Source organism: Pelodiscus sinensis, chromosome 6 (genome assembly GCF_052426305.1).
Source record: "Pelodiscus sinensis isolate ZL-2025 chromosome 6, ASM5242630v1, whole genome shotgun sequence".
In the NCBI taxonomy this organism is placed as follows: domain Eukaryota; kingdom Metazoa; phylum Chordata; order Testudines; family Trionychidae; genus Pelodiscus; species Pelodiscus sinensis.
In genome coordinates this window covers 73530068-73555782 of record NC_143057.1, presented here as the reverse complement: position 1 = coordinate 73555782, position 25715 = coordinate 73530068, and the positions used below count along the sequence as shown (strand labels likewise).

At 40.2% G+C, this 25715-nt stretch overlaps 1 protein-coding gene across 3 annotated transcripts in view; it reads right to left on the bottom strand.

Annotated features, from left to right (window-relative positions):
• Nucleotides 1–25715, bottom strand: part of ARB2A (ARB2 cotranscriptional regulator A) — a 334295-nt gene that overhangs the window by 124106 nt on the left and 184474 nt on the right. For all 3 annotated transcript variants that reach the window (XM_075932154.2, XM_075932155.2, XM_075932153.2), the window contains exon 8: nt 21952–22071. In XM_075932154.2, the coding sequence (XP_075788269.1) occupies nt 21952–22071 (120 nt within the window). The remainder of the gene's footprint in view (nt 1–21951; nt 22072–25715) is intronic.

The window sequence follows — 25715 nt, the reverse complement described above, 5'->3', positions numbered from 1 at the left end:
GGGAACATGCGCAATAGATCAATGGGATCTGAAAAACCTTACAGCTATATCAGCCTCAGACAGTAAATATATAATGATGAATACCTCACATTTTCAGTGAACTCTTAAGCAGCTGGCTGAAAAATCTTCCAGGTCCTTACACAGCACAATAAGAAAGTAAAAGCATGAGAGAAAGCTGAACTGAATTAGTTTAATAATACTTATTAAATTAACATTTAACATCTTTTGGTAACAGTTAAGATTCAACATGATAATGTGACAGGGTAGAAATCCAGGTGTATTGAAATGCTTTTTAGCAAATTACTTACCAAAGTAGACAAATAAAAGAAGGCTCACTATGAACAGATATGTTTGAAGACCTAACATCTCAATTATCATTAGGTTGACTAAAACAGATCCTGCCAATGAATATTGTAATTATAGTTTTTAACCTCAAATGTATTGAATACTTTTTTTAGAACTGAAGATTTTATGACATGATCTCTGTCTCTCTTTTTCTCTCTCTTTTTTAAAAAAGGCAGATACTATAATTTCTAAAAAATGTTTTTAACGTGAAATGCAACTTTGTAAGGTGCACAAAGTTGCGTCCGTGTTTATAACATCATAGGGGCTCACTAGGTACAGGAACTTGATAACGATATAAAAATGCTAAAGAAACACGTTTTAATAGGAGACTTTTAAAGAATGCTTTCCCATCACTATTCATTTTCTACTTTTGTGGAAGGCAGACTTATTTTTCCTTCAAAACTCCTTTCTTTTTAAGAGATCACCATCAGCTCTTAACTTCACAGAACAAAGGTATAATATTGCTGTCAAACAGCAAGAGTCACACCAGGACAAAATATAATCCAGATATCGACAAGCAAATAAGACAGCTTAATCAAGCTTGTAAAAACCACAAGCACCTTGTACCTTGATGCTGCACAGTTGAAACTTAACACTGATTTTAATTTGCTCTGGAACTAGGGACTGACAGGCTAAAGCTATTTATCACCTATATAATAAACTATAATTCTACAAACTATGAAATTATTTAAATATCAGGTTAGTTCTATTCTTGAAACAATTTTTCTAACACATTACTAATATTTGATAGTGTCACATTTTTCCTGACTATAAAATTTAAATATAACATATACATGGATTATTTTAAAATTCCTGTATTACAAAACTAACTTTCAATATAAATAATAATAGCGTGACCCATACAACCAATGTAAAAAACTTTATAATACAGGTGGTCCCCGAGTTATGAACGCATCGACTTACGGCCGTTCATACTTACGACCAACCTCCCATTAAGTGCATTACAGTCGGTCCCCGAGTTACAAACGCGCGATCCGCGCTTACAAACAGAGTGGTCACATTTAAATGAATAGAGTCCACCTTACAAACAGATCGAGTTACAACCAAGTGTTTGGTATGTAACTTGTTCGTAAGTTGGGGACTATCTGTATATTGAAAAAGCAATGTAACACAGGTCTGTTAGACTAAAGAAAGGAAAGGAAAGTCCTAAGATAAAATGTAAACATCACCTGTTTCCTATATTACCACAATGTTAGTGTTGTCCTCATGAGTAGTATGTTTGGTCAGATTAATCTTATTCCAGCAGGATTTGTAATGTCTAATATGTTATTAAACTTGCAGTTCTCTAGGTCTTACCACTAAACCTGTTCTTAAAGTCTCATAAAATCGCTACTATTCCATACAAAAGCCAATCACATCCTTTTCACTATAATTAACATTTAAATTAACAGTAACATAATATACTTGTGCAAGTCTACAAGCACAAGATCAAATCAGATAAACAGCTAAAATTATAAAAAAATTGTATACCAGCTTCCGTTTCTTCAATGTTTTTATTTATAAGTGCAGTTTAAAAAACAACCTAATTTGCCAAATATCTAAAGGTTTTTCAAACCTGATTATGATAAAATTTACAATTAATTTCTGCTCTCTCATCTATGTAAATCCAAGATCCCTTCATTTCTTTCCCCTCCCAGATGTGCAAACACACATTTAAAAAAAACCCACTTTATTAATATTGATATCATTACACTTCAGATCAACTTCAAAGCAAACTGTTCCCCACACCACTTTATAGAACTAAATAACAAAATTTAAATATTTTGAAATAAAGTGAAATAAAAGGCCCAGGGTTTTAAAAATATGTTTGGAAAAAAAAGTGACAACTACAGCATTTGAGCATTTAAACAATAAATTAGATACCTAACTGACCATTTATAAATGCAGTTATCATGACTGCGCACACAAATTATGCAGTAACATTTTAAAAATCTGGGCGCAAAACCAACAGCAGAGGAAAAGAGAAATTGAGACGTGTAAGAGTCAGTGAGAAAAGATATATTTGCTGATAAGATTTGGAAACAGACGGAGAGGATAGGAAATTAAGCAAAGCAGGAAGAAACAAGTACAAGCAAGGCAATTCTGAAGTTAAATCTGAATTGGAGGAAGAGCCAATGTAGCTGTATGACAATGCAGGTAATAGAACATTTTTATTTCATGCAAAAGAACAGAAGCAGCACCATTCTACACATGCCAGAGTCCGGAGATCTAGTACTTGGGGAGGCCACAAAGAAGAAAACTGCATTAATTCATGTGAGAAGTGATGAACACACGTAAGCTGTTTTCAGCAGAAGTGGAACTGAGATGTTCATTCAAAATATAGCAGCGAAACACAGTTCAGTCAAGGAGCAAATATGATGGTGAAGTATAAAGCCAAGGTTATGGTAGTGGAAATGAACAGAAGGTCTAATTCAAGAAAAGAAATAGAAGATTTGGAGTTATATTACTTCTGTCTTTGAGACATTCATTGCTGAAGGAAGTTCAGAAAAAAGCCACATGTTCATCTGGTCAAGAGTGACAGACATAAGAACATAAGAACGGCCGTACTGGGTCAGATCAAAGGTCCATCTAGCCCAGTATCCTGTCTACCGACAGTGGCCAGCACCAGGTACCCCAAAGAGGGTTGACCGAAGACAATGATCAAGCGATTTGTCTCCTGCCATCCCTCTCCAGCCTCTGACAAACAGAGGCCAAGGATACCATTTTATCCCCTGGCTAATAGCCTTTTATGGACTTAACTTCAATGAATTTATCCAGCTTCTCTTTAAACTCTATTATAGTCCTAGCCTTCACTGCCTCCTCTGGCAAGGAGTTCCACAGGTTGACAACACGCTGTGTGAAGAAGAACTTCCTTTTATTAGTTTTAAACCTGCTACCCATTAATTTCATTTGGTGTCCTCTAGTTCTTCTATTATGGGAACTAATAAATAACTTTTCTTTATCAGCCCTCTCCACACCACTCATGATTTTATAGACCTCTATCATATCCCCCCTCAGTCTCCTCTTTTCTAAACTGAAAAGCCCCAGTCTCTTTAGCCTCTCCTCATATGGGACCCGTTCCATACCCCTAATCATTTTAGTTGCCCTTTTCTGAACCCTTTCCAAGGCCAAAATATCTTTTTTGAGGTGAGGAGACCACATCTGTACACAGTATTCAAGATGTGGGCGTACCATAGTTTTATACAGGGACAGTAAGATGTTCTGGGTCTTATTTTCTATCCCTTTCCTAATAATTCCTAGCATCCTATTTGCCTTTTTGACCGCCGCTGCACACTGTGTGGAAGTTTTCAGAGAACTGTCCACGATAACTCCAAGATCCCTTTCCTGATTTGTCATAGCCAAATTAGCCCCCATCATACTGTACGTATAGTTGGGGTTATTTTTCCCGATGTGCATTACTTTACACTTATCCACATTAAATTTCATTTGCCATTTTGTTGCCCAATCACTCACTTTGGTGAGATCTTCTTGGAGTCCCTCACAGTCTGCTTCTGTTTTGACTATCCTAAACGGTTTGGTATCATCCGCAAACTTTACCACCTCACTACTTACCCCTTTCTCCAGATCATTTATGAATAAGTTGAAAAGGATTAGTAAGACAGGATTTCCCTTTACAGAAACCATGTTGACTTTTGTCTAACAAATTATGTTCTTCTACATGATCGACAATTTAATTCTTTACTATTGTTTCGACTAATTTGCCTGGTACTGAAGTTAGACTTACCGGTCTATAATTGCCAGGAGCCCTTTTTAAATATTGGTGTCACGTTGGCTACCTTCCAGTCATTAGGTACGGAAGCCGATTTAAAGGATAGGTTACAAACCACAGATAATAGCTCAGCAATTTCCCATTTAAGTTCTTTTAGAACCCTTGGATGAATGCCATCCGGTCCCGGAGATTTGTTAACATTAAGTTTTTCTATTTGTTCCAAAACCTCCTCTAATGACACTTCAATCCGGGAGAGTTCCTCAGATTCATCACCCACAAATGACGGTGCAGATTCAGGAATCTCCCCAACATCCTCAGCCGTGAAGACTGAAGCAAAGAAATCATTTAGTTTCTCCACAATGGCTTTATCGTCCTTGATTGCTCCTTTTATAGCTCGATCATCTAGGGGACCCACAGGCTTTTTAGCAGGCTTCCTGCTTCTAAGGTACTTAAAAAACATTTTGTTATTTCTTTTTGAGTTTTTGGCTAGCTGTTCCTCAAAATCTTTTTTTGCTTTTCTTATTACATGTTTACACTTGATTTGTCAGTGTTTATGTTCCTTTCTATTTATCTCACTAGGATTGGACATCCACTTCTTAAAAGATACCTTTTTGTCCCTCACTGCTTCTTTTACATGGTGGTTAAGCCACGGTGACTCTTTTTTAGGTCTCTTGCTATGTTTTTTAATTTGGGGTATACATTTAAGTTAGGCCTCTATTATGGTGTCTTTAAAAAGTTTCCATGCAGCTTTCAGGGATTTGGCTCTAGTCACTGTGCCTTTTAATTTCTGTTTAACAAACCTCCTCATTTTTGTGTAATTCCCCTTTTTGAAATTAAATGCCAGGGTGCTGGACTGCTGAGGTGTTCTTCCCAGCACAGGAATGTTGAATGTTATTATATTATGGTCACTATTCCCAAGCGGTCCTGTAATGGTTATATCCTGGACCTGATCCTGCACTCCACTCAGGACTAAATCGAGAATTGCCTCTCCCCTTGTGGGTTCCTGCACCAGCTGCTCCAAGAAGCAGTCATTTAAGCCATTGAGAAATTTTATCTCCGCTTCTCTTCCTGAGGTGACATGTATCCAGTCAATATGGGGGTAATTAAAATCCCCCTTTATTATAGAGTTCTCTATTTTGGTAGCCTCTCTAATCTCCCTCAGCATTTCTATGTCAGTATCGCTGTCCTGGTCAGGTGGTCGGTAATATATCCCTACTGCTAATTTCTTATTATTGGAGCATGGAATTTCTATCCATAGCGATTCTATGGAACATGTTGATTCACTTAATATGTTTATTTCATTTGATTCTACATTATCTTTCACATACAGTACCACTCCGCCACCCACCCGGCCTGCTCTATCCTTTCTATATATTTTATATCCCGGTATGATTGTGTCCCACAGATTTTCCTCATTCCACCAGGTTTCAGTGATGCCTATTATGTCAATCTCCTCCTTTAATACAAGGTACTCTAGTTCACCCATCTTATTAGTCAGACTCCTAGCATTTGTGTACAAGCACTTTAAAAATTTGCCACTGCTTATTTGTCTGCCCTTCCCTGATGCATTGGATTCCTTTCTATGCAGTTGTTTGTCAGCTCTGGCCAATGGTTTGCCCTCTCCCCTCCTCTCTTTCCGACTACAGCTTAGAGAATCTCTATCAACGGATTCTCCTCTAAGAGAAGTCTCCCTCAGATTTACGTGCATCTCCGCACCAATCGGCTTTCCCCCATCTCTTAGTTTAAAAACTGCTCTACGGCCTTATTAATGTTTAGTGCCAGCAGTCTGGTTCCACCCTGGTTTAGGTGGAGCCCATCCTTCCCTCTCCCAAAAGTGTCCCCAGTTCCTAATAAATCTAAACCCCTCTTCCCTACACCATCGTCTCATCCACGCATTGAGACTCTGAAGCTCTGCCTGCCTATCTGGCCCTGCGCGTGGAACTGGAAGCATTTCCGAGAACGCCACCATAGAGGTCCTGGATTTCAGTCTCTTTCCTAGCAGCCTAAATTTGGCCTCCAGGACATCTCTCCTACCCTTCCCTATGTCATTGGTACCTACATGTACCACGACCACCGGCTCATCCCCAGCACTACACATAAGTCTATCTAGATGCCTCGAGAGATCCGCAACCTTCGCACCAGGCAGGCAAGTGACCATACGGTTATCCCGGTCATCACAAACCCAACTATCTATGTTTCTAATGATCGAATCACCCACTACTAACACCTGCCTCTTCCTAGCTGGCATTCCCTCCCTATCAGAGGTATCCTCAGTGCAAGAGGATACCGCAACATCCTCTGGGAGGAGGGTCCCAACTACGGGATGGTTTCCCTCTGCTCCCATTAAATGCTCTGTTCCCTTGAGATTTTCATCCTCCTTAAGAACACTGGGGCTCTCAGACTGGAGGTGGGACAGTACTACAGTGTCCCGGAAAGTCTCATCAACATAGCTCTCTAGCTCCCTTAGCTCCTCCAGTTCAGCCACCCTGTCCTCCAAAGCCCGAACTCGGTCTCTGAGGGTCAGGAGCTCCTTGCAACGGGTGCACACATACGCCACCCGCCCACAGGGCAGGTAATCATACATGTTACACTCGATGCAATAAACAGGATAGCCCCCACTCTGCTGCTGGACTTCTGTCTCCATGTTTGTAATGAATAAGTTTAAGTACAAACTGGGATTCTTTTTAAACTTCTGGAGTATAGATTATTCTAAGAGTTAGGTTTTAAAGAAGGACACAAGTCACTCGTGCCCTCTAAACTCCCCCTCCAAACTCCCTCTCCAAACTCTCCTGTTACCTGTTCCTGGTCGCGCTCTCCCTGGTCGCTGAGTCACAGGCTTATATAGCTCTGGTAGCCCTTCCCCCTGACTGAGGCTCAGCCAATTAACAGAGGCTTCTAGATTTCAAACCTTTTAGAAGCTCCTTCAAACAGACAAAGAAAATGTAAATAGGAAGGAATCAATACATTGTCCAAAAAACTCGAAACACACACACAGAGCTGAATTGCAGAACTGTAAAAGTGGCTCTGTTTGAAAGTAATCCTCATTAAAAACAGATTATGGAAACAAGATGGTTGAAGATAGAAAGCAGACAGAAAATAGAAGAGGGCTGAAATTGAATTTCATGGTACCCAGTAGAGGAAAGGACTTTACATAAGAGAGCCACTACCACTACTAAGAAAGAAGACTAATAGAAGATATTCAAGAGTGAAGGGAGGAATTAATGACTGAGGATTCAATATTACCAAGAAACTAAATGCTTTTTTAAAATCTGTATTCCGAAAGAAAAAATAGTACAGTAGAGCCACATCATTCCTGGTCCCTGCACAGGAATATGGAGCAGTAGGAAAGTCCTTACACATCCTTGCAGATCCCACACATGGTCCCAAGACAATTGCAATCTTCGTGCTCAAAAGAATGTAGGGACTCTTACCCAAATCACCCCCAAAGAGCTCTTCAAAGTACCTGTCACCTAAGTATTTACTTCCCTGTATTCCATGGATAATTAGGGAGGGATTATTATTGCTAAAACACAGGAGCTCCTCATGATGGTTCCACTCGATGCCTGTGGCTAAATACCACAAACTGTGCCAACAGAAAAGAAAATTGAAAATCAATACAGAAGGTAATTGTCAATTTTTTCCCCTTCTCTTTCCCGCCCCATCCCTTCTTTTTCTGCTGTTTATTTGCAACTCTGGACCCCTTGCTCCATTCATGTGAAGAAGTGGGTTGTGCCCATGAAAGCTCATGATACCAGCCACAGGTCTGTTAGTCTCTAAGGTGTTGCAGGACCATTGGTTGTTTTTTCAGTTTTTTCAGTTTCAGACTAACATGGATCCCCCTCTGAGACTTACTGAAAAGGAACAGGTCAGACAATACTTAGCAAATGTGAACATACACAAAACAACTAGTCTAGATGCCATTCATCATAGCCATTAAGGGACTCAAACTTGCAGCTCCATTGCTTGGTTGGGTGATGGGAAGGAGGGCTCGATCTGTTGTTCTACCATCCTCCTGCCATACCCAGACTACTGCATGGAGGTTCTGTTGGCAAACCTTTCAAAAGCAGTGACTCTTGGAGTTAACGTTCACAACTCTCTGAACAATTGTTTCAGGTTATCTGCAGCCTCAGATGGACACCACTGCACTGTTTTTTCCCCCTTGGTTCACGTGTACAAGGTCATATGCACAACTTTAAAAAAAAAATTCCGCGCCAAATGAAACCCGAGATTCCGATCCAATCACATTTTCAGGAGCAGAGTCTTGTGCATAATCCTCTAATATCTATTGCTTATTTCAGCTCTGACTATGAGTAATAAGCATATACAGGATTATAAAGAGTAAGTTGTGACAGAATCTTAAATGGTGTTGTTGAGAAAATTACAGAAATAATGGATGATGGGAAAGCAATAGATACAATATAGTTTCATTTTTGTAAAGAAATCAGACGTGGTATCTCGCAGCATGTTAAGTGTAAAGAATTTCAAACTAGCTTGGATAGATATACTGTCATGTGGAAATTAAATTGGCTAAAAATAAGGCAAAATAACAAACTGGTGGGGGTGTCTGTCAGGTATTGTAGGTACAGGTGTCAAATCTTGTTTTATGTAACATCTTAATTAATGATCTGGAATTAATTAAATGAGCAGGTGATACAAATTGGGATGAACTGCTAACTGTAGTAAAGGAATAAAAAGAATACAAAAACAACCTTCCAATAAAAGCGGCGAGGAGTCCTGTGGCACCTTATAGACTAACTGAAGTGTTGGAGCATAGGCTTTTTTTCCTTTCTCTTTCCCCTTCACGAAAGCTTATGCTCCAACACTTCAGTTAGTCTGTAAGGTGCCACAGGACTCCTCGCCACTTTTACAGATTCAGACTAACACGGCTACCCCTCTGATACTCAACCTTCCAATAGACACAGAAGGGACCATTATAATAGAGTCACAAAAGGGTAGAGGCAGGATGGGTAGGAAGGGTGTCCCTAGCCTCTGTCTGTCAGAGGCTGGAAATGGATGGCAGGAGAGGGATCACATGATGATTACCTGTTCTGTTCTCTCTCTCTCTCTGAGGCATCTAGCATTGGCCACTGTTGGAAAACAGGATACGGGGCTAGATGGACCTTCAGTCTGACACAGTATGGCCATTCTTATGTTCTGATGTTCTGGAAGGGACCTAAAGAGGTCATCTAGTCCAGGTTCCTGCACTCATGGTAGAACTAAGTATTATCTAGATTATCCCTGACAGGTATTTGTCTACCTGCTCCTAAAAATCTCCAATGATGAGATTCCACAACCTCCATAGGCAATTTATTCCAAAGCTTAATCACCCTGGTTAGGATGTCTTTCTAAATGTCCGATTTGAACCCCCCTTGCTGCAATTTAAAGCTCATTGCTTCTTGTCCTATCATCAGGGGGATTAGAAAAACAACTTCTCCCTCCTCTTTGTAGCAACCATTTATGTACTTGAAAACAATTATGTCCCATCTTAATCTTCTCTTTTTCCAGACTAAACACACACATTCCCCCCCACCCCCAAATTTCCCTCATAGGTCATGTTTTCCAGACCCATGAAACTCTAGTAGGACCTCTTGCACAGCACAGGCCACAGACCCTAAGTAAGAAGTTCGTGAATCAAGTCCATACAGAGATGAAGAAAACCACAAAACTAGATTTAACTTGGAAAAATTAAAGCTAACAAAAGTGTTTGTGTATGTGTGGGGGAAATAATTTAGTGCATATGTTCTTTATGAAAATGAGAAACACGAGAAGCAGAAATAGCAAAAAGATGTATGGATGCTAGCAGACAGCAGTTTAGACATGAGTGTGCAAAGAAGTCCACTGCAAGTATGGACTATATAGACAAAGTGATGAGGTGGAATTGAGAGATAACTGTCGAACTTAATGAAACTGACCAGCAGCGGCTGAATCAGGACGCCTGGGGCAGAGCAGCTGGGGTGCTGCCGGGTTGGTCCAGAGCGGCGCTGCGGGACCAACCCGGCAGCCCCCAGCTGCCCCAGGGGTAGGCAAGAAAAGCCTCGTCTGCTGGGGGAGGGGGCACTAGCTGCACCTCCCCCCCCCCCAGCAGACCAGGGAGACGGGGGTGGCGGGACTGCCCAAGTCCTCCACGGCTTTGCTCCGTCTCCCTGGTCTGCTGACCTGGGAGACGCGGAGCAAAGCCGCAGAGCACGCGGGCAGCGGGACAGTCCAGGCGCGCCGCGGCTGTCCCACTGCTGGCGTGCTCCGAGGCTTTGCTCCCCATCTCCCTGGTCTGCTGGTCAGACCAGGGAGACAGGGAGCAAAGCCGCGGAGCACGCCCGCAGCGGGACAGCCCAGGTGCGCTTGGAAGATAGAAAATATGGCAAAAGATGAGCTTGGCTTAACAAGGAGATCTTGCATGATCTCAAAATAAAAAAGGAGTCATATAAAAAATGGAAACTAGGACAAATAACAAAGGATGAATATAGGCAAGCAACACGGGAATGCAGGGGCAAGATTAGAAAGGCAAAGGCACAAAATGAGATCAAACTAGCTACAGGCATAAAGGGAAACAAGAAGACCTTTTATAAATATATTAGAAGCAAGAGGAAGACCAAGGACAGGGTAGGCCCACTGGTTAGTGAGGAGGGAGAAGCAGTAACAGGAAACTTGGAAATGGCGGAGATACTCAATGACTTCTTTGTTTCGGTCTTCACCGAGAAGTCTGGAGGTGTGCCTAACGTAGTGAATACAAGCAGAGAGAGGGTAAGTTTAGAAGATAGGATACACAAAGAACAAGTTAAAAATCACTTAGGAAAGTTAAATGTCAGCAAGTCACTAGGTCCTGATGAAATGCATCCCAGGATACTCAAGGAGCTGATAGAGGAGGTATCTGAGCCTTTAGCTATGATCTTTGAAAAATCATGGCAGACAAGGGAGATTCCAGAAGACTGGAAAAGGGCAAATATTGTGCCCATCTATAAAAAGGGGAATAAGAACAACCCAGGAAACTACAGACCGGTCAGTTTAACGTCTGTCCCAGGGAAGATAATGGAGCAGGTAATTAAGGAAATCATATGCAAACACTTGGAAGGTAATAAAGTGATAGGAAATAGCCAGCATGGGTTTGTGAAGAACAAGTCATGCCAAACTAATCTGATAGCTTTCTTTGATAGGATAACGAGCCTTGTGGATAAGGGAGAAGCGGTGGATGTCATATACCTAGACTTTAGTAAGGCATTTGGTACGGTCTCGCATGATATTCTTATTGATAAGCTAGGCAAATATAACTTAGATAGGGCCACGATAAGGTGGGTGCATAACTGGCTGGATAACCATAGTCAGAGAGTTGTTGTTAACGGTGCTAAATCCTGCTGGAAAGGGATAACAAGTGGAGTTCCGCAAGGGTCTGTTTTGGGACCCATACTGTTCAATATCTTCATCAATGATGTAGATATTGGGATAGAGAGTACGCTTATTAAGTTTGCAGATGATACCAAACTGGGTGGGGTTGCAACTTCTTTGGAGGATAGGGACATAATTCAAAATGACCTTAGCAAGTTAGAGAAATGGTCAGAGCTAAACAGGATGAGGTTTAATAAAGAGAAATGCAAAGTGCTCCACTTAGGAAGGAACAATCAGTTCCATACATACAAGATGGGAAGCGACTGTCTAGGAAGGAGCATGGCGGAAAGGGATCTAGGGGTCATAGTGGACCACAAGTTGAATATGAGTCAACAGTGTGATGCTGTTGCAAAAAAAAAGCAAACATGATTCTAGGTTGTATCAACAGGTGTATTGTAAGCAAAACTCGTGAAGTCATTCTGCCGCTCTACTCTGCACTAGTTAGGCCTCAGCTGGAGTACTGTGTCCAATTATGGGAGCCACATTTCAAGAAAGATGTGGAGAAATTGGAAAGGGTACAGAGAAGAGCAACAAGAATCATTAAAGGTCTAGAGAACATGACCTATGAAGCCAGGCTTCATGAACTGGGCTTGTTTAGTTTGGAAAAAAGAAAATTAAGGGGGGACATGATAGCGGTTTTCAAATATCTAAAAGGGTGTCACAAGGAGGAAGGCGAAAATTTGTTCCTCTTGGTTTCTGAGGACAGGACAAGGAGTAATGGGCTTAAAGTGCAGCAGGGGAGGTTTAGATTGGACATTAGGAAAAAATTCCTAACTGTCAGGGTGGTCAAATATTGGAATAAATTGCCAAGGGAGGTGGTGGAATCTCCCTCTCTGGAGATATTTAAGAACAGGTTAGATAGACATCTGTCAGGGATGGTGTAGACAGAGCTTGGTCCTGCCTTGAGGGTGGGGGGCTGGACTCGATGACCTCTCGAGGTCCTTTCCAGTCCTATGATTCTACGATTCTACTTTGGGCTCTATTGTGGGAAGCACTGTACACTTCTTTCCCTAACTTTAATCAAAATTAAATATTTATTCAAGGATGCTGTTTCTTCTGATTCTATTTAAGGACTACTTAATGACTGGGTATACTTTTCTTTTGCTTAAGATTTTTCTGACATACAGGATACTTCTCTATAACAAGTTCCCAATCCAGTTTGTTTCTAAATGGAAATTAAGACCTTAAAAGGGGCTCAATTTTGCTGTTTCCAAGGTCCCAACTGACTTCCTAGTTAACAGAGACTGGGGAAGATGCTCTTGTGGCACTAACACTGCAACATCTAGGGGTCTAACAGTGTCCTCACTATGGCTGATGTAGGACACTGTGGTATCTTCAGCTGATTCCCATACAGCTGTTACCTAGCCTGTCTGTTGTGCCCCCTCCCTCCTACATCTTGGATTTGTACTCACTGTGATTTATGTTCCAACTTATCCCAAAACAGCCAACAGATTCTGGGTACCCTACACTTCAAAGTTCCATTTGGCACAGGGAAGCATCATGCACAATCTACAATTATTACCTGTTGCACAGTTTGTGTTAAAAAATTAAATTTAATGGATATTTAATAATAAAATGTCAATTAAAGTTTAACTAGTCATAGTTTGACAATCAAGGGTCACACATTTTAAGAGGAGAACAGGGGCATTGAACGCCACAGAATAAGTGATTGAATCAACTGATTATGCAATAAAAATATATCGAATAAGGTCTTTTACAAAAGATTATCGTATAGTATTCTAACTTAATGATCATTATGAGATCTGCATACAGACTGTGATTAAGGATTTATGTATTTTGTGTATATAGAAAACTGTGCTCATAATTGGTGGGATAGTCACGCAAGGAGAGGGTGTCTCCTCAGCCCGCTGAGGCTAAGGTTATGTCTACACTACCAGTGGATCGATGCTGTGGCCATCAATCCACCAGAAGCTCAATTTAAGAGCCTCTAAATCAACTATAGGCAGTCCCCGGGTTACGTACAAGATAGGGACTCTAGGTTTGTTCTTAAGTTGAATCTGTATGTAAGTCGGAACTGGCGTCCAGATTCAGCCGCTGCTGAAACTGATCAGTTTCAACAGAGGCTGAATCTGGACGCCAGTTCTGACTTACATACAGATTCAACTTAAGAACCCCAGGCATCCCCAAGTCAGCTGCTGCTGAAACTGATCAGCGGCTGATTCCAGGAAGCCCGGGGCAGGGGCTTCCTGTAGTCAGCCACTTGTCAGTTTCATCAGCGGCTGACTTGGGGATGCCTGGGGCAGAGCAGCTGGGGTGCTGCCGGGTTGGTCCTGTACCGCCCAGAGCGGCGCTACGGGACCAACCAGCAGCACCCCAACTTGTCTGGGCTGTCCGCTGCCCGCGTGTTCCGCCGCTTTGCTCCCCGTCCCCCTGGTCTGCAGACCAGGGAGACGGGGAGCAAAGCAGAGCAAAGCGGCGGAGCACGCGGGCAGCGGACAGCCCAGACGCGTCTGGGCTGTCCGCTGCCCGCGTGCTCCGCCGCTTTGCTTCCTCTCCCTGGTCTGCTGGAGACCAGGGAGACGGGCCCCGTTCGTAACTGCGGATCCAACGTAAGCCGGATCCGCGTAACTCGGGGACTGCCTGTACTGAACATGATCCTGTCAACATCTGGTACTCCACCAGCATAACAAGCTTAAGGTAAATCAACAAAAGAGTTTCTCCCGTCAATCCAGCACAGTGTGAACACGGTAACAGATCAACCCAAGGAACATCGACTCCAGCTATGTTATTCCCATTGCTGGAGTTGCGTCACTTAGGTTGACTTTACCTCAGAGTAGGTAAAATCTAAGCCTAAATCTTAGATTTCACCTAAATCTAAGCACATAGCTCTCCACAGCCGAGGAAAAGACAAATGATGGGCCATTAGTGTTAATGGGAAGACATTGACAGACCAGCCAGAATCTCCCTATGAATCACTAAAGCCTGCAGGGTGAGCTCTTTTAAAGGAGGCTTCCGAAAAGGAGATTATTAAAACCAAATCATCACATATTGTGTTTTTGTTCCCGAAAGGAAGAAATGAAAAACATCAGGTGTTATATGTTGGTAAATTAAAACAACATACATTTAAAATGTTTCTATTAGTATTGCATATTTTATTTTTTGAAAGCTGGATTTGTATTGATTTTTATTCTTTTAAATGAGACAAATTTGAAAATTCCTATATTTATTTTAATGTTTTGTCTCTTGTGTATCTAGAATTTGTATTAATTACAAAACACTTCACACTTGCCATTTCAATTAAACTCTCAAGAATTTTGTTCTGTTAAAAACAAAACAAAAAACAAGATACCATAAAAAAGCTTCAGAGGGACAGCCGAGTTAGTCTGTAACAGGAAAAACTTAAAAATCAACAAATAGTCTGGTAACACTTTAAAGACTAACCAAATATGTTTTGTTAGTCTTTAAAGTGCTACCAGAGTATTTGTTGTTTTTTAAGATACAAGTCGTCATTCTTCCGCTCTATTCTGCATTGATAGGGCCTCATTTGAAGTATTGTGTCCAGTTCTGGGCACCACATTTCTCAAGAAAGATGTGGAGAAATTGAAGAAGGTCCAGAGAAGAGCAACAAAAATGAATAAAGATCTAGAAACCATGAGCTATGAGGGAAGGCTGAAGGAACTGGGCTTGTTTAGTTCGTAAAAGAGAAGACTGAGAGAGGACATGATAGTGGTTTTCAGGTATCTAAAAGGATGTCAGAGGGACGGGAGAGGGGAAAGAAGCAATGGCCTTAAACTGCAGAAAGGTAGGTTAAGGTTGGACATTAAGAAAAACTTCCTAATTGTTAGGGTGGTTAAACTCTGGAATAAATTGCAAAGGGACGTTGTAGAATCTACATCACTAGAGATATCTGAGAACATGTTAAACAGATATCTACCAGGGATAATCAAGACCAGGTCTACTCAACTCTGGAAGCTCTGGGGGCCGCAATGATACTCACAGCACATGCTAAGGGCCGCAACTTAAATGTGGTTGTATATACATGCAAATATATATGCAATATATGCAAATAGCTTCTTTCACACTGACGGGCATGAATACAAAGATTAAGGCAAGACTACACAACCCGCAGGCCCCACTTAAGTCAGTTCTGCTGATATCAATAAAATGCAATATTCACCCAATTTCCACCCACATGACAGCACTTTTAATGAGCAATGACAGTCCATGAATTTAACTACTAAAACACATATCAACAGGAGACCATTATCTTTACCACTTTTGTTTTGACTCCCACCCGTGGGCCACATGTTGAGCCCCACGTAAACCCAAATTGTACCGCAGACTGTAAAGAAACACGCTGCAGGCTGCATGTGGCCCACGGTCACGTGTTGAGTAGCTCTGATCTAGATGATGCTTGGTCCTGCCATGACGGCAAGGGACTAGACTTAATGGTCTCTCGAGGTCCCTTCCAGTTCTAGTATTTTATCCAGGGACAGTCACTTGGCAGGTCTGGGGTCCCTGAAACACTGGATTCCCTCTTTGGCAGCAGATATGCTGGGAAACTGTTCAGAGGCAATATGTAACTTACATTAGAAAAAAGATGTATTTAATCTGGAGATATAAAGTCTCCAGGAAGTCTTTCCATGAAACTTACATATGTTTGCACTCCCTTATTTTTATCTTTGAATCTCTGATTTTTCTATTTAGTAAATCTATTTTCTATATTTTACTCCATGGAAGCCTCTATTAAGCTAACTAAGGGTACGTCTACACTTGCATCCTAGTTCGAACTAGGGATGCAAATGTAGGTAACCGAAATTGCTAATGAAGCGGGGATTTAAATATCCCATGCTTCATTAGCATAATCTCGCCAGTGCGTTATTCCACTCAACAGCTGATTCGAACCACGAAGCGCGTGCCAGGACCAAACCCCTTGGTGCGCACCGGGACGCGTTAGTACAAACCAAACCCGGTAGTTCATTTTTTTGAGGAGTAACGTTAGTTCGAACCAAGGGGTTTGGTTCGAACTAACACGTCCCAGCACGCACTTTCACTTTCGAAACAGCTGTTCAGTGGAGTAACACGCTGGCGAGATAATGCTAATGAAGCGTGGGATATTTAAATCCCCACTTCCTTAGCAATTTCAGTCGCCTACATTTGGATCCCTAGTTCAAATGAGGGTGCAAGTGTAGATGTACCCTAAGTAACTAACCTGGTGAAAATCAGGCTGTACATGTTGACTGGCTATTGTGTCTTAGCTCTCATGTAATGCTGCAAAACACAAAGGGATGCTAGATTACAGGGAAGGCAATGACTAAACCACTTATTGATCTTGGCTGGTTTGGGTGATCCCAGCTAGTAGCTGTGCAGAGTCAGAGGAAGGCCAAAGGGTTCCGCAAAGGGTCCACTCATGTGGATCATATTACAGGATCAAGACCTTAAAATTATTTCAAATTGAAGAAATAAAGCAGGTTGACTTCAATGGAGCTATGTTGATTTATGCCAGCTGAGAATCTGACCTATATATTTTAAGGACACCAAGCTTAATAATGCTTGTTAATGCAGTACAAACTGGTCCGAAGACTCCTTTCTCTTGATTTGTAAATTATGGGAGAGAAGAAGTAAAACAGAAGACGGAAATTGATATGAAGATAAAATATTTTATTCTTAGGCATGTTTTAATTTCAACAAAATACAGCTTAATATCAAACTATAGCATTTTTCCTGAATCTGAGTCTAAACACTTTGAATGGAAAATTAACAGATGAAAAGCACAGCACTCTATAGCATGTTTAGCAATTTAACTACTTGTGTAATATGTTGACCTAGTAAAAAGCTTTAAAGTGCTGATTATATCTTTAAAATTATTTTAACAGTCTACAGATAAAATCTATGTGTTATCTACAACTTAATATCAATACATACATACAACTCTTTAGTCAAAGAATACAGTAGGTTGAGTATTTTTTCATCTAATGAAAGGCAATTCATATATTTTTACTTTGCTGATGTACTGAAGATTAATTCCCTGTACTCTCTGATGAAGAATAATCTCAATAGCAAATACTGCAAATTTGTAGACAGTGTTGTCATCTCACAAGTTTATCACAAGTCTTGTGCTATGTGTTTTTTTCTTAAAACTGCAGTTTAATTAAACTAATCAATTCATTTTAAACAAAAAAAGGAAGTTTCTAGCAGTCAGGCTCATGGTAAAAAGCTTAAAGTAAATCACAGAGGTTCAAAACCCAGAAGGTAAATCAAAAGAAGTCCAAATTTATCATTTTAAAAATATCTCATGATTTATAAGCCAAACTCTTGATTTTGAAGGGCCTGATTAATGATTTTTAAAGTCTGGGACTGGTGATTCTTTTGAAGATTCTGAAATATGTAGTTGTCCCCCAGTGAGGGTAAACGCATGGAAATGCATTTGTTTTAAAAGTGATACCAGAAAACTAGAAATCACATTTCTATCTGAATTTGTTTTCTCCTGCATATACTACTTCTGCAATTAGATCTGAAAGAGTGGCTCATGGGGTCCACACAGGCAGAAGTATCTAACTACTGTACTTGGATCCAACTGCATATTCAGGGCCTCAGACAGGTGTGAACTTTTACATAGGAACAGGGGGCAGAAAAACACTCAAAGTAAAATTGTAACACCACAAAAAATGGTGCTAGGTCTTTTTCTTTTAACTGACCACACATAGAAGGACTCCAACTTAAAAATCTCACTTTCTGTAATATTTTATAGGCATTGCACAAATTCTGTTGTTTACCATCAAATACAACAAAGCTGCTTTAAATCTCCAACTCCACTATACTGTGTGAGAGATAACAGACGATAGATAAGATATGTTCATGCATAATGTTTTGAGATTTCAAAATCAGTAATTAGCAAAAGACTATGACCTACAACTATTTTAGTGCTGTATATTTAAAAAGTAATTTGCTTTTGAGACATCTGTTTGCTGTACATTTAATTTCAAACTACAATTATACAAAGTTTTAATTGGTAAATGTTAAGATACATTTTAGCAGCAGTCTTATGATTATTACTTGTAATTCAAACTATAAACAATATAACTAATTACACTTATTGGTGAAACTTTACTTCCCACACATGCTAAATCACTTTCAATTATTTCTCTTGTTATCTGTGACCCAGTAAGGTAGAGGAATAGTGTGCTTATCCTGCAGTAAAAGGATAACAGTTTTTGTGCATTCAAGCATGGTATTGCAGACTTACTCTGTTTTCCTAAACATCTCACAAATACCAACAATTAGATGTGCATACATAGGCAAAAGTTTTGGATAACAATAAAAATACCATAACGTACCTTGTGACAAATCTTTGAAAAATCTAGAAAACTCTAATTAGGTTATATAAATACCTGCAAATCACATCAAAACTAAAAGCTAGACTGTGAGCAAGGCCTTATCCAGCTACAGAACAATAGTAACTGAATAATGATGCTCTCCCTTTTGTTCCAACTTCACAAGAGATGGCCATCATTGTTGCCCCACCCCCAGCACTTTGGGGAGCACAGAGACTGCTATAAAAATGCTTCCCTCCCAAAGAAAGCGACCCAAGGGTGCAACCAGTTTGTTCCTGAAGACATTCTGTCTTGGTAAAGCTGAATGCCTCCTGCTACTCCTACTGCAGGAAAAAAACCAGCTTTATATTACTGTTGCTATAACAGTTGATAAATGCCACAATCTACCATTTAATGTTGAGTCTCTGGACCTTACTCTACAATGACAGTTACTATTAGAGTGGATTCCACAAGGAAGAAAAGAAAAGCTAGAGATCTTCAGTGATTAAATAACTGTGAACAATCAGAACACTTTCAGCAGTGTTGTATGCATACCAACACAAGGTATACAAGTCAATTACTTCGAAGTCTGTATTTCTTTTACTTCTGTGGGTACAATCTCACGCAAAAGGCTCAGGCAAGGCCCTACATTCCAAGTGAAAACCAGAAGTTTCACATTGCCCTCTGCAAGGGGAATGAAAACAGAATGAGAAGTATACAAGGAGTCTATATAACTACTATATTTATGTGAATTTGCCAACCCTAGGGGGGGAGAGAGAGAAAGGTGTAAACAGTTTAGAAGCATAACTTCTTTTAGAGACTAAAAACTTCTCTTTTAAAAACAAGTTAAAAAATTCTGAGCTAAAACTTCCAGGACAGAGGGGAAAAAAAAACAATCAGGAAATCTGACAATTTTATGGTAAAAATAAAATCTATTTTATTATAGTTCAATATTTGTTTCCAGTATAGCTAGGGGCAACCTCCAATCTAAATTTCTACTGCCAACAAACCCAAAACATAAATAAGTAAATCAGATATAAACAGTTTTAACTGTGAACGCAAAAATAGGTGTTAATCCCATTTTTATAAAAATAAGGACTATTACAATAAATATACTTCTCAGGTCTAGTTTTCCTTGACAGATATGTGATGTGCCAGTAGTTAATATATTATATTCTTCCTCCCATGCATGCACCTCCTGTAGAGATAGCAGACTACAGAAGCTGACCCTTACTGAGACCATCTTGTCTCTATGACAAAGCTCCTTTTTAACTTCTTGCTTACTGGTTACTTCCTGTGATGGAGAAAAACTTTAGCTCAGCTTGTGATAATTTCACAGGCCCTGAGCACCCTGACCCTAGAAGCCCCAAGGTCAGAAGTCAAGTCTTGTTCTGAAACATCTGTGTGCTTCATATTAGACTAGAACAAAAGTGGAGAAATATCCACCAGTGTGACAAGAGAAGCAGGCAAAATGGGGATGACACATTGGTCATCTGTTACCCATGCCATTCCAAGCCATTGACTGAAATGTGATAGAATTTTACTCACTAAAATTCCAAAATACCTTCAAGTACATGCTTTGTTTATTAGAAGTAAAGAAAGTTCTCAAACATACTTGACATTTCCTATCTTCTTTAAAGGCCTATTATTAATCAATTAAGAAACACTTATTCAGAAATGTGCATACAATCTATTTGTATGTATCCAGTGACCCAAACTATGTTATTTGACAAAACCTACTGAATTTCACAGATTTCAGTTTCAAAATGAAAGCACATCAAGATAATCTAGCAATCTTCTTATTTACAATAGCAAAAAAAATCACAAAAAAACCCAGACTCTTATAATGTATGAGGAACCTAAATCATAAAATGTAATCGAAAAGGGCTTATATGTTATACAATCACCTTATCATTGCAGTATTTGGTATCTTGATATCTTTTGTTTTGAAAAATAAAAATAAAATTTGTACAATTCACTGACAGGACTGTAAAACATTTGTGGGATTAGATCAGCTAAATCAGTATCAGGTTTCAACATTTGCATACACACAGACTGTTTAAGGAAGACTTGGAGAAGCAATGAGAGAATTAAAATGGCCTTAATTTCCATAACAAAATCATCAAAACTGTTAAAATCTTTGAAACAAAATATTTTCTTTTTTTGTTTTCTCATTAACCATCTATTTTCTTCTTAAAGAGTATCAAAAAAGTAAAAAACTTTACATAAACGTAATGCTGACAGGAAGAAACAAACCTGGGACATCTGGAGCATGAGCCTGTAAAGCGGTAGAGCAATGGTTCTCGAAGTGTGGTCCGTCGACTGCTAGTGGTCTGTGTCTATCTTGCAGATGGGCTATGGGCTTGGCCCCACCCTGCAGCAGGGAGCCAGCACTGGCACACAACCCCCTGTGGCGTGGCTGGAGTACCAACGCTGGCTTCCCGCTGTGTGTGTGTTGGGGGAAGGTGGGGAACCCTGAGCCTCACAGAACAGATCTGGCTCATGAGGAAGGAGGAAGCAGTTTCGTGTGCTGCTACTCTCCCTCCCCCTAGCTGGGGGAATGGAATGCAGAAAACCGCTCCCCTGGCAACTCCCCACTGATCCCATTGACCAGAATTGAAATGGGAGCAACGGGAAGGGGGCGGCAGTTTCTGGGAGCAGCAGAGTGCGCAGAGCCAGGTAAACACCCCTTCATTCCCCTCATGTCCAGACCTCATCCACCCTCACACTCACCACTCTCCCCCTGCTCCTGCATCCCACCTCCTGGCCAAACCACCACTCTCAGCCTGCTCCTGCACCCAATCTCCCAACCAGTTCTCCACCCCCAGCACATTTCTGCAGAACCCAATCTTTTGCCAAAACCCTAACTCCTGGCCAGATCCTCAACCCAATCTTGCATCCTACCTCCCCCACCCAGACCTCGCACCCTCTACCCCTCCTACACTCCACCTCCTGCACCCCCATCTCTATCCCACTCCCCAGCAACCCCTCTCACACTGAAGCCCTCATTTTTTGACCCATCCAGAGCCTAAGGGGGCACCGTAAAATCTACTAGCCCTGGGACCCTAGATTGGATTCTTTTTGTTTGATTCTAACTCTTTTAGTTTCTAAAATGAAATCTGTCCAGAAAAGCTGCTTCTTTGGAATGAGCACATTAAATTTAACTTCTGAAAATATCATAAAATCCTCAGAAAACAGGCAAAGAGAAAAGTCAATACTTACCAACTCTACGAATGCAAGTCCACCATAACTGTGAGCGACAAAAAATACATTCTCAGCTGCTGACTGGGCAATGAAGTGGTCCCACACATAAATTGCATGTTCTTCAGGAGAGCCATTATCCTACACAGAGAAGTATATTATTCACTACCATTTTTTTTTTAGAAACAGACAGTTTTGTCTACAGGCAACATATTCCTGGTTGTGTAAAATGTTTCGTTAAAAGAATCCACAGATACTAGTGCTAGTGTCACAAAAATACATTGATGCATCAGTTTTATAAAAAAGCAAAACATAACCAAAACCAGCCCTGACGATATGATTGAAAGATTATAAAATGTGTATACTTTGAATATAAACAGAAATGCGCAGTTATAGGAAGTCGAAGCACTGTAATGGCATTTCAGCTAAATAGCCTCACTCAAATTTAATAAATATTTAACAACAATATTTAGTTCTTATTAGGGATATGAAGGGTTAACTGGTTAAAGGTGATACTTACCAGTTAAACGGGGAGGGTTGGAGCAGCTCCCCACCAGCTGCAGGCAGGAGGCTGCTTCACCCCCTGCTGCAGACAAGGGCTGCTCTGGTGGTCCTATTTATTCAGGGTCCTAATTATATGGTAGGGTGCCTATCCTGAAACACCCACCGTTGAACACACTGGTTCTAATGCAGTATTATTACGACTAATTTTTATGTTTGCTTTTTTACTCTCAGTCAAAATAAATACCTCAATGTAGAAATTTAGTCTAAAAACTTTCTTGTGACTTTTCTGCAGCAGATTTCTCTTATGTTTTGACTTAAAAGCAGATTTTTTGGGCATTTTGCTTTTAGTTTGGCCTATTTCTTACAAATTATGGTGAGAATTCATTGAAGAAAGATTTTGTAGAGTCAAGTTTGACTAAATTATCTGAAACTTGCTTAAAAAAAGAGGACACTTTGTTTTGTTTTTTAATTTCTTGTATTGTACTTATCTCTTGAAGTAAGAAGATATTCAGAACAGGCAGGAAATTTTGCAAAACTTTCCACCAATATAAATATCAGAGCATCTGAAACATTATTCAAATTTAAAAGCTTGAAGGTCAGACTCCAATCTGTTACAGTGCTGCTTATACAATGCAAAATAGATGGCACAGAGGCTGCAACAGCTAGTGTGAAACTGCTTCCTGTGATAATTCCTGATGTACGGGAAGTAAGGAGCCATTACTGGGGCAAGACAAAGTGGAGCTCATCCAGTGACAGTGTAAATTAGAGCTGTTCTTCCCTAGCTTTAAAAGCTGAGGCTAGATGGCTGACAATCAGGAAGTGCTCACATTGCTCCTTCTTTTTCCACTACAGCTGAGCTCTGAAAAATCTGATGCATAATTTGCCACTAATTTGAAAAATTTTACACAATTAATTTTTAAAAAGAAATAATTCACTGTGAACCTGTCTTAATTTTACTACCACTGTATTTATATACAGCACATTAAAGGAACTACACTGTTTCAGCAGCTAATTAGCCCCCCTCCCACATTCCTGATTCAAAAAAGGTAATATTGTACATAGGTATCCATATAAGTGGTTCTAGGAAGGTTAATAATAGGAATGTAGGATTACCAGACAATATATTTTTGCCACATGGAACAGCTCCTTTTCAAGAACCAAAGTATCACCAAGTACTTTAAACTTTTTTTGGCTATGATAGAAATGAGCACTCAAAGTACTAGAATATTTTCCCCTTACGAATCACAAAACATTTTTTTTCTTTTTTGTGGTATCTTTTAAATACTATCCATTAGCTATCTATAAAAACATAGACTAGCTTTCCAAACAAAATTACTATCGCTGCAAAAAAATGTTCATAAATTGTTAACTTGGAGTTTTTCATTCTAATATCAAAAGTTTAATCAAAGCAATTTAACAGTATATTTTCTGAAAGCAATAGGATAATGATAAATTAATATTTCTAAAGCAATTTTACTATCTCTAGGCTTGATCATGTGCTTACCTGAACACTACTTGAAGGGTAGCCGAGTTAAAAAACTTAAACAACGAATAGTCTAGCACCACCTTTAAGTCTAACAAAACACGTAGATGGGATCATTAGCTTTCGTGGGCACAACCCACTTCTTCAGATGAACTTGAGATATGGGTTGTAGCTATGAAAGCTCATGATACTATCTACATGTTTTGTTAGTCTTTAAGGTGCTGCTAGACTATTCACGGCTTGAAACAGAAGTCTATGAGCAAGGTTCAAGGAAAAGATTACATCTCCCTAATCCTCTGATCAACTTGAACCTGACTCAGTCATGGCACAGGCTAGAAAAAAGGTGCCCTAATCTATGCCAACTGGAACAGTATGAGAAAAATTGGAGTGCAGCAATGTCCTGACCAGGCCTTCTCTAATTTTAGTGCCAACTGTGTCTCGTGAACTACATCTTGCTCTTGTACCATTAAAGTGCAGCTTGTGCCCCCCAAATTCTTTACCTACCAGATGTGGGAAAGGAAGCTCAGGACCTTTGTCTTGCAGTGCGGTGGTGGGGTAGGAGTTTCTGCCCAGCATGGTGGAGAGTTTTGGGGCATCAGACTTGTGGGGCACACCTGGCAGGGTTCACAGAGCTTTCAGAAGGAACATGTCTGAAGCCCCAACACCCCAGCTTTCGAATGACTGAAGATGTGGCTTGCAGGGCCTGTAATTTTGGCCACCCTCCCCGCTAATGAGTCTTTCATGCCTGAGCACTGAACCATGAATGTTAAGAACTCTCCCATGCTGGGGGAATTCTCAGCTGGCCACATATGGATATGTTCTAAGCCCTTTGCATCACTGAAGTGGTACACAGGGACAATTGGGATAAGGTATGTTCCAGCCCTGCATTTCAATGGTTAAGAGGTCATCAAATCCAAACCCCTGTGCTGAGACAGGACCAAGAAAACACAGACCATTCCTGACAGGTGTTTGCCCCACCTTGTTGTTAAAAATCTCCAGTGATGGGAATTACACAACTTCCTTGGAAGTTTATTTGAGAGCTGAACTATCCGTATGGTCTTTCTTAAGGTCTAATCTAAATTGCTCATTATCGCTTGTCTTACCTTCGGTGGACGTGGAGAACAATTGATGCCCTCCTCTTTATAACAGCCCTTAACATATTTGAAAACTGTTTCCCTCAGGCATCTTTTCCAAGACTAAACAAGGCCATAGGTAAGGCTTTCTAAAACTTTTATACTTTGTGTTGCTCTCCTCTGGACTCTCCAATTTGCCCACATCTTTCCTAGAACTGACCATCATCCCCCATTTGAGGCATCACTAGTGCCTGCTAAGACACCTCAAAATATTAACCTCTTTCACAACTGATTCACATTGTTGACTTATTCATTTGTGACCCACTATAGTCCACAAGTAGTTCCACATAGCCAGTTATTCCCCATTTTGTAGCTGCACATTTGAGTTTTCCTTCCTTAAAATATTTTCACTAATCTTTATTGAATTTCATCAGATTTTTCAAGATTGTTTTGACCTCTAACCCTGCTCTTCAAAGTGCTTACAACCCTAACCAATTTAGTGTCATCTGCATATTTTATAAGCATACTTTCCACTCCATTATGCAAGTCATTAATAAAAATATTGACTAGTTCCAGATCCAGGACTGATTCCTGTGAGAGCTCACTAGATTCACCCTCTAAGTTTGACAGCAAACCATTGGTAACCATATTTTGAGTATGGTTTCTCTACCAGTTGTGCACCCATTTTACAGTTATTTCATCTATATGATACTTCCTTATTTGTT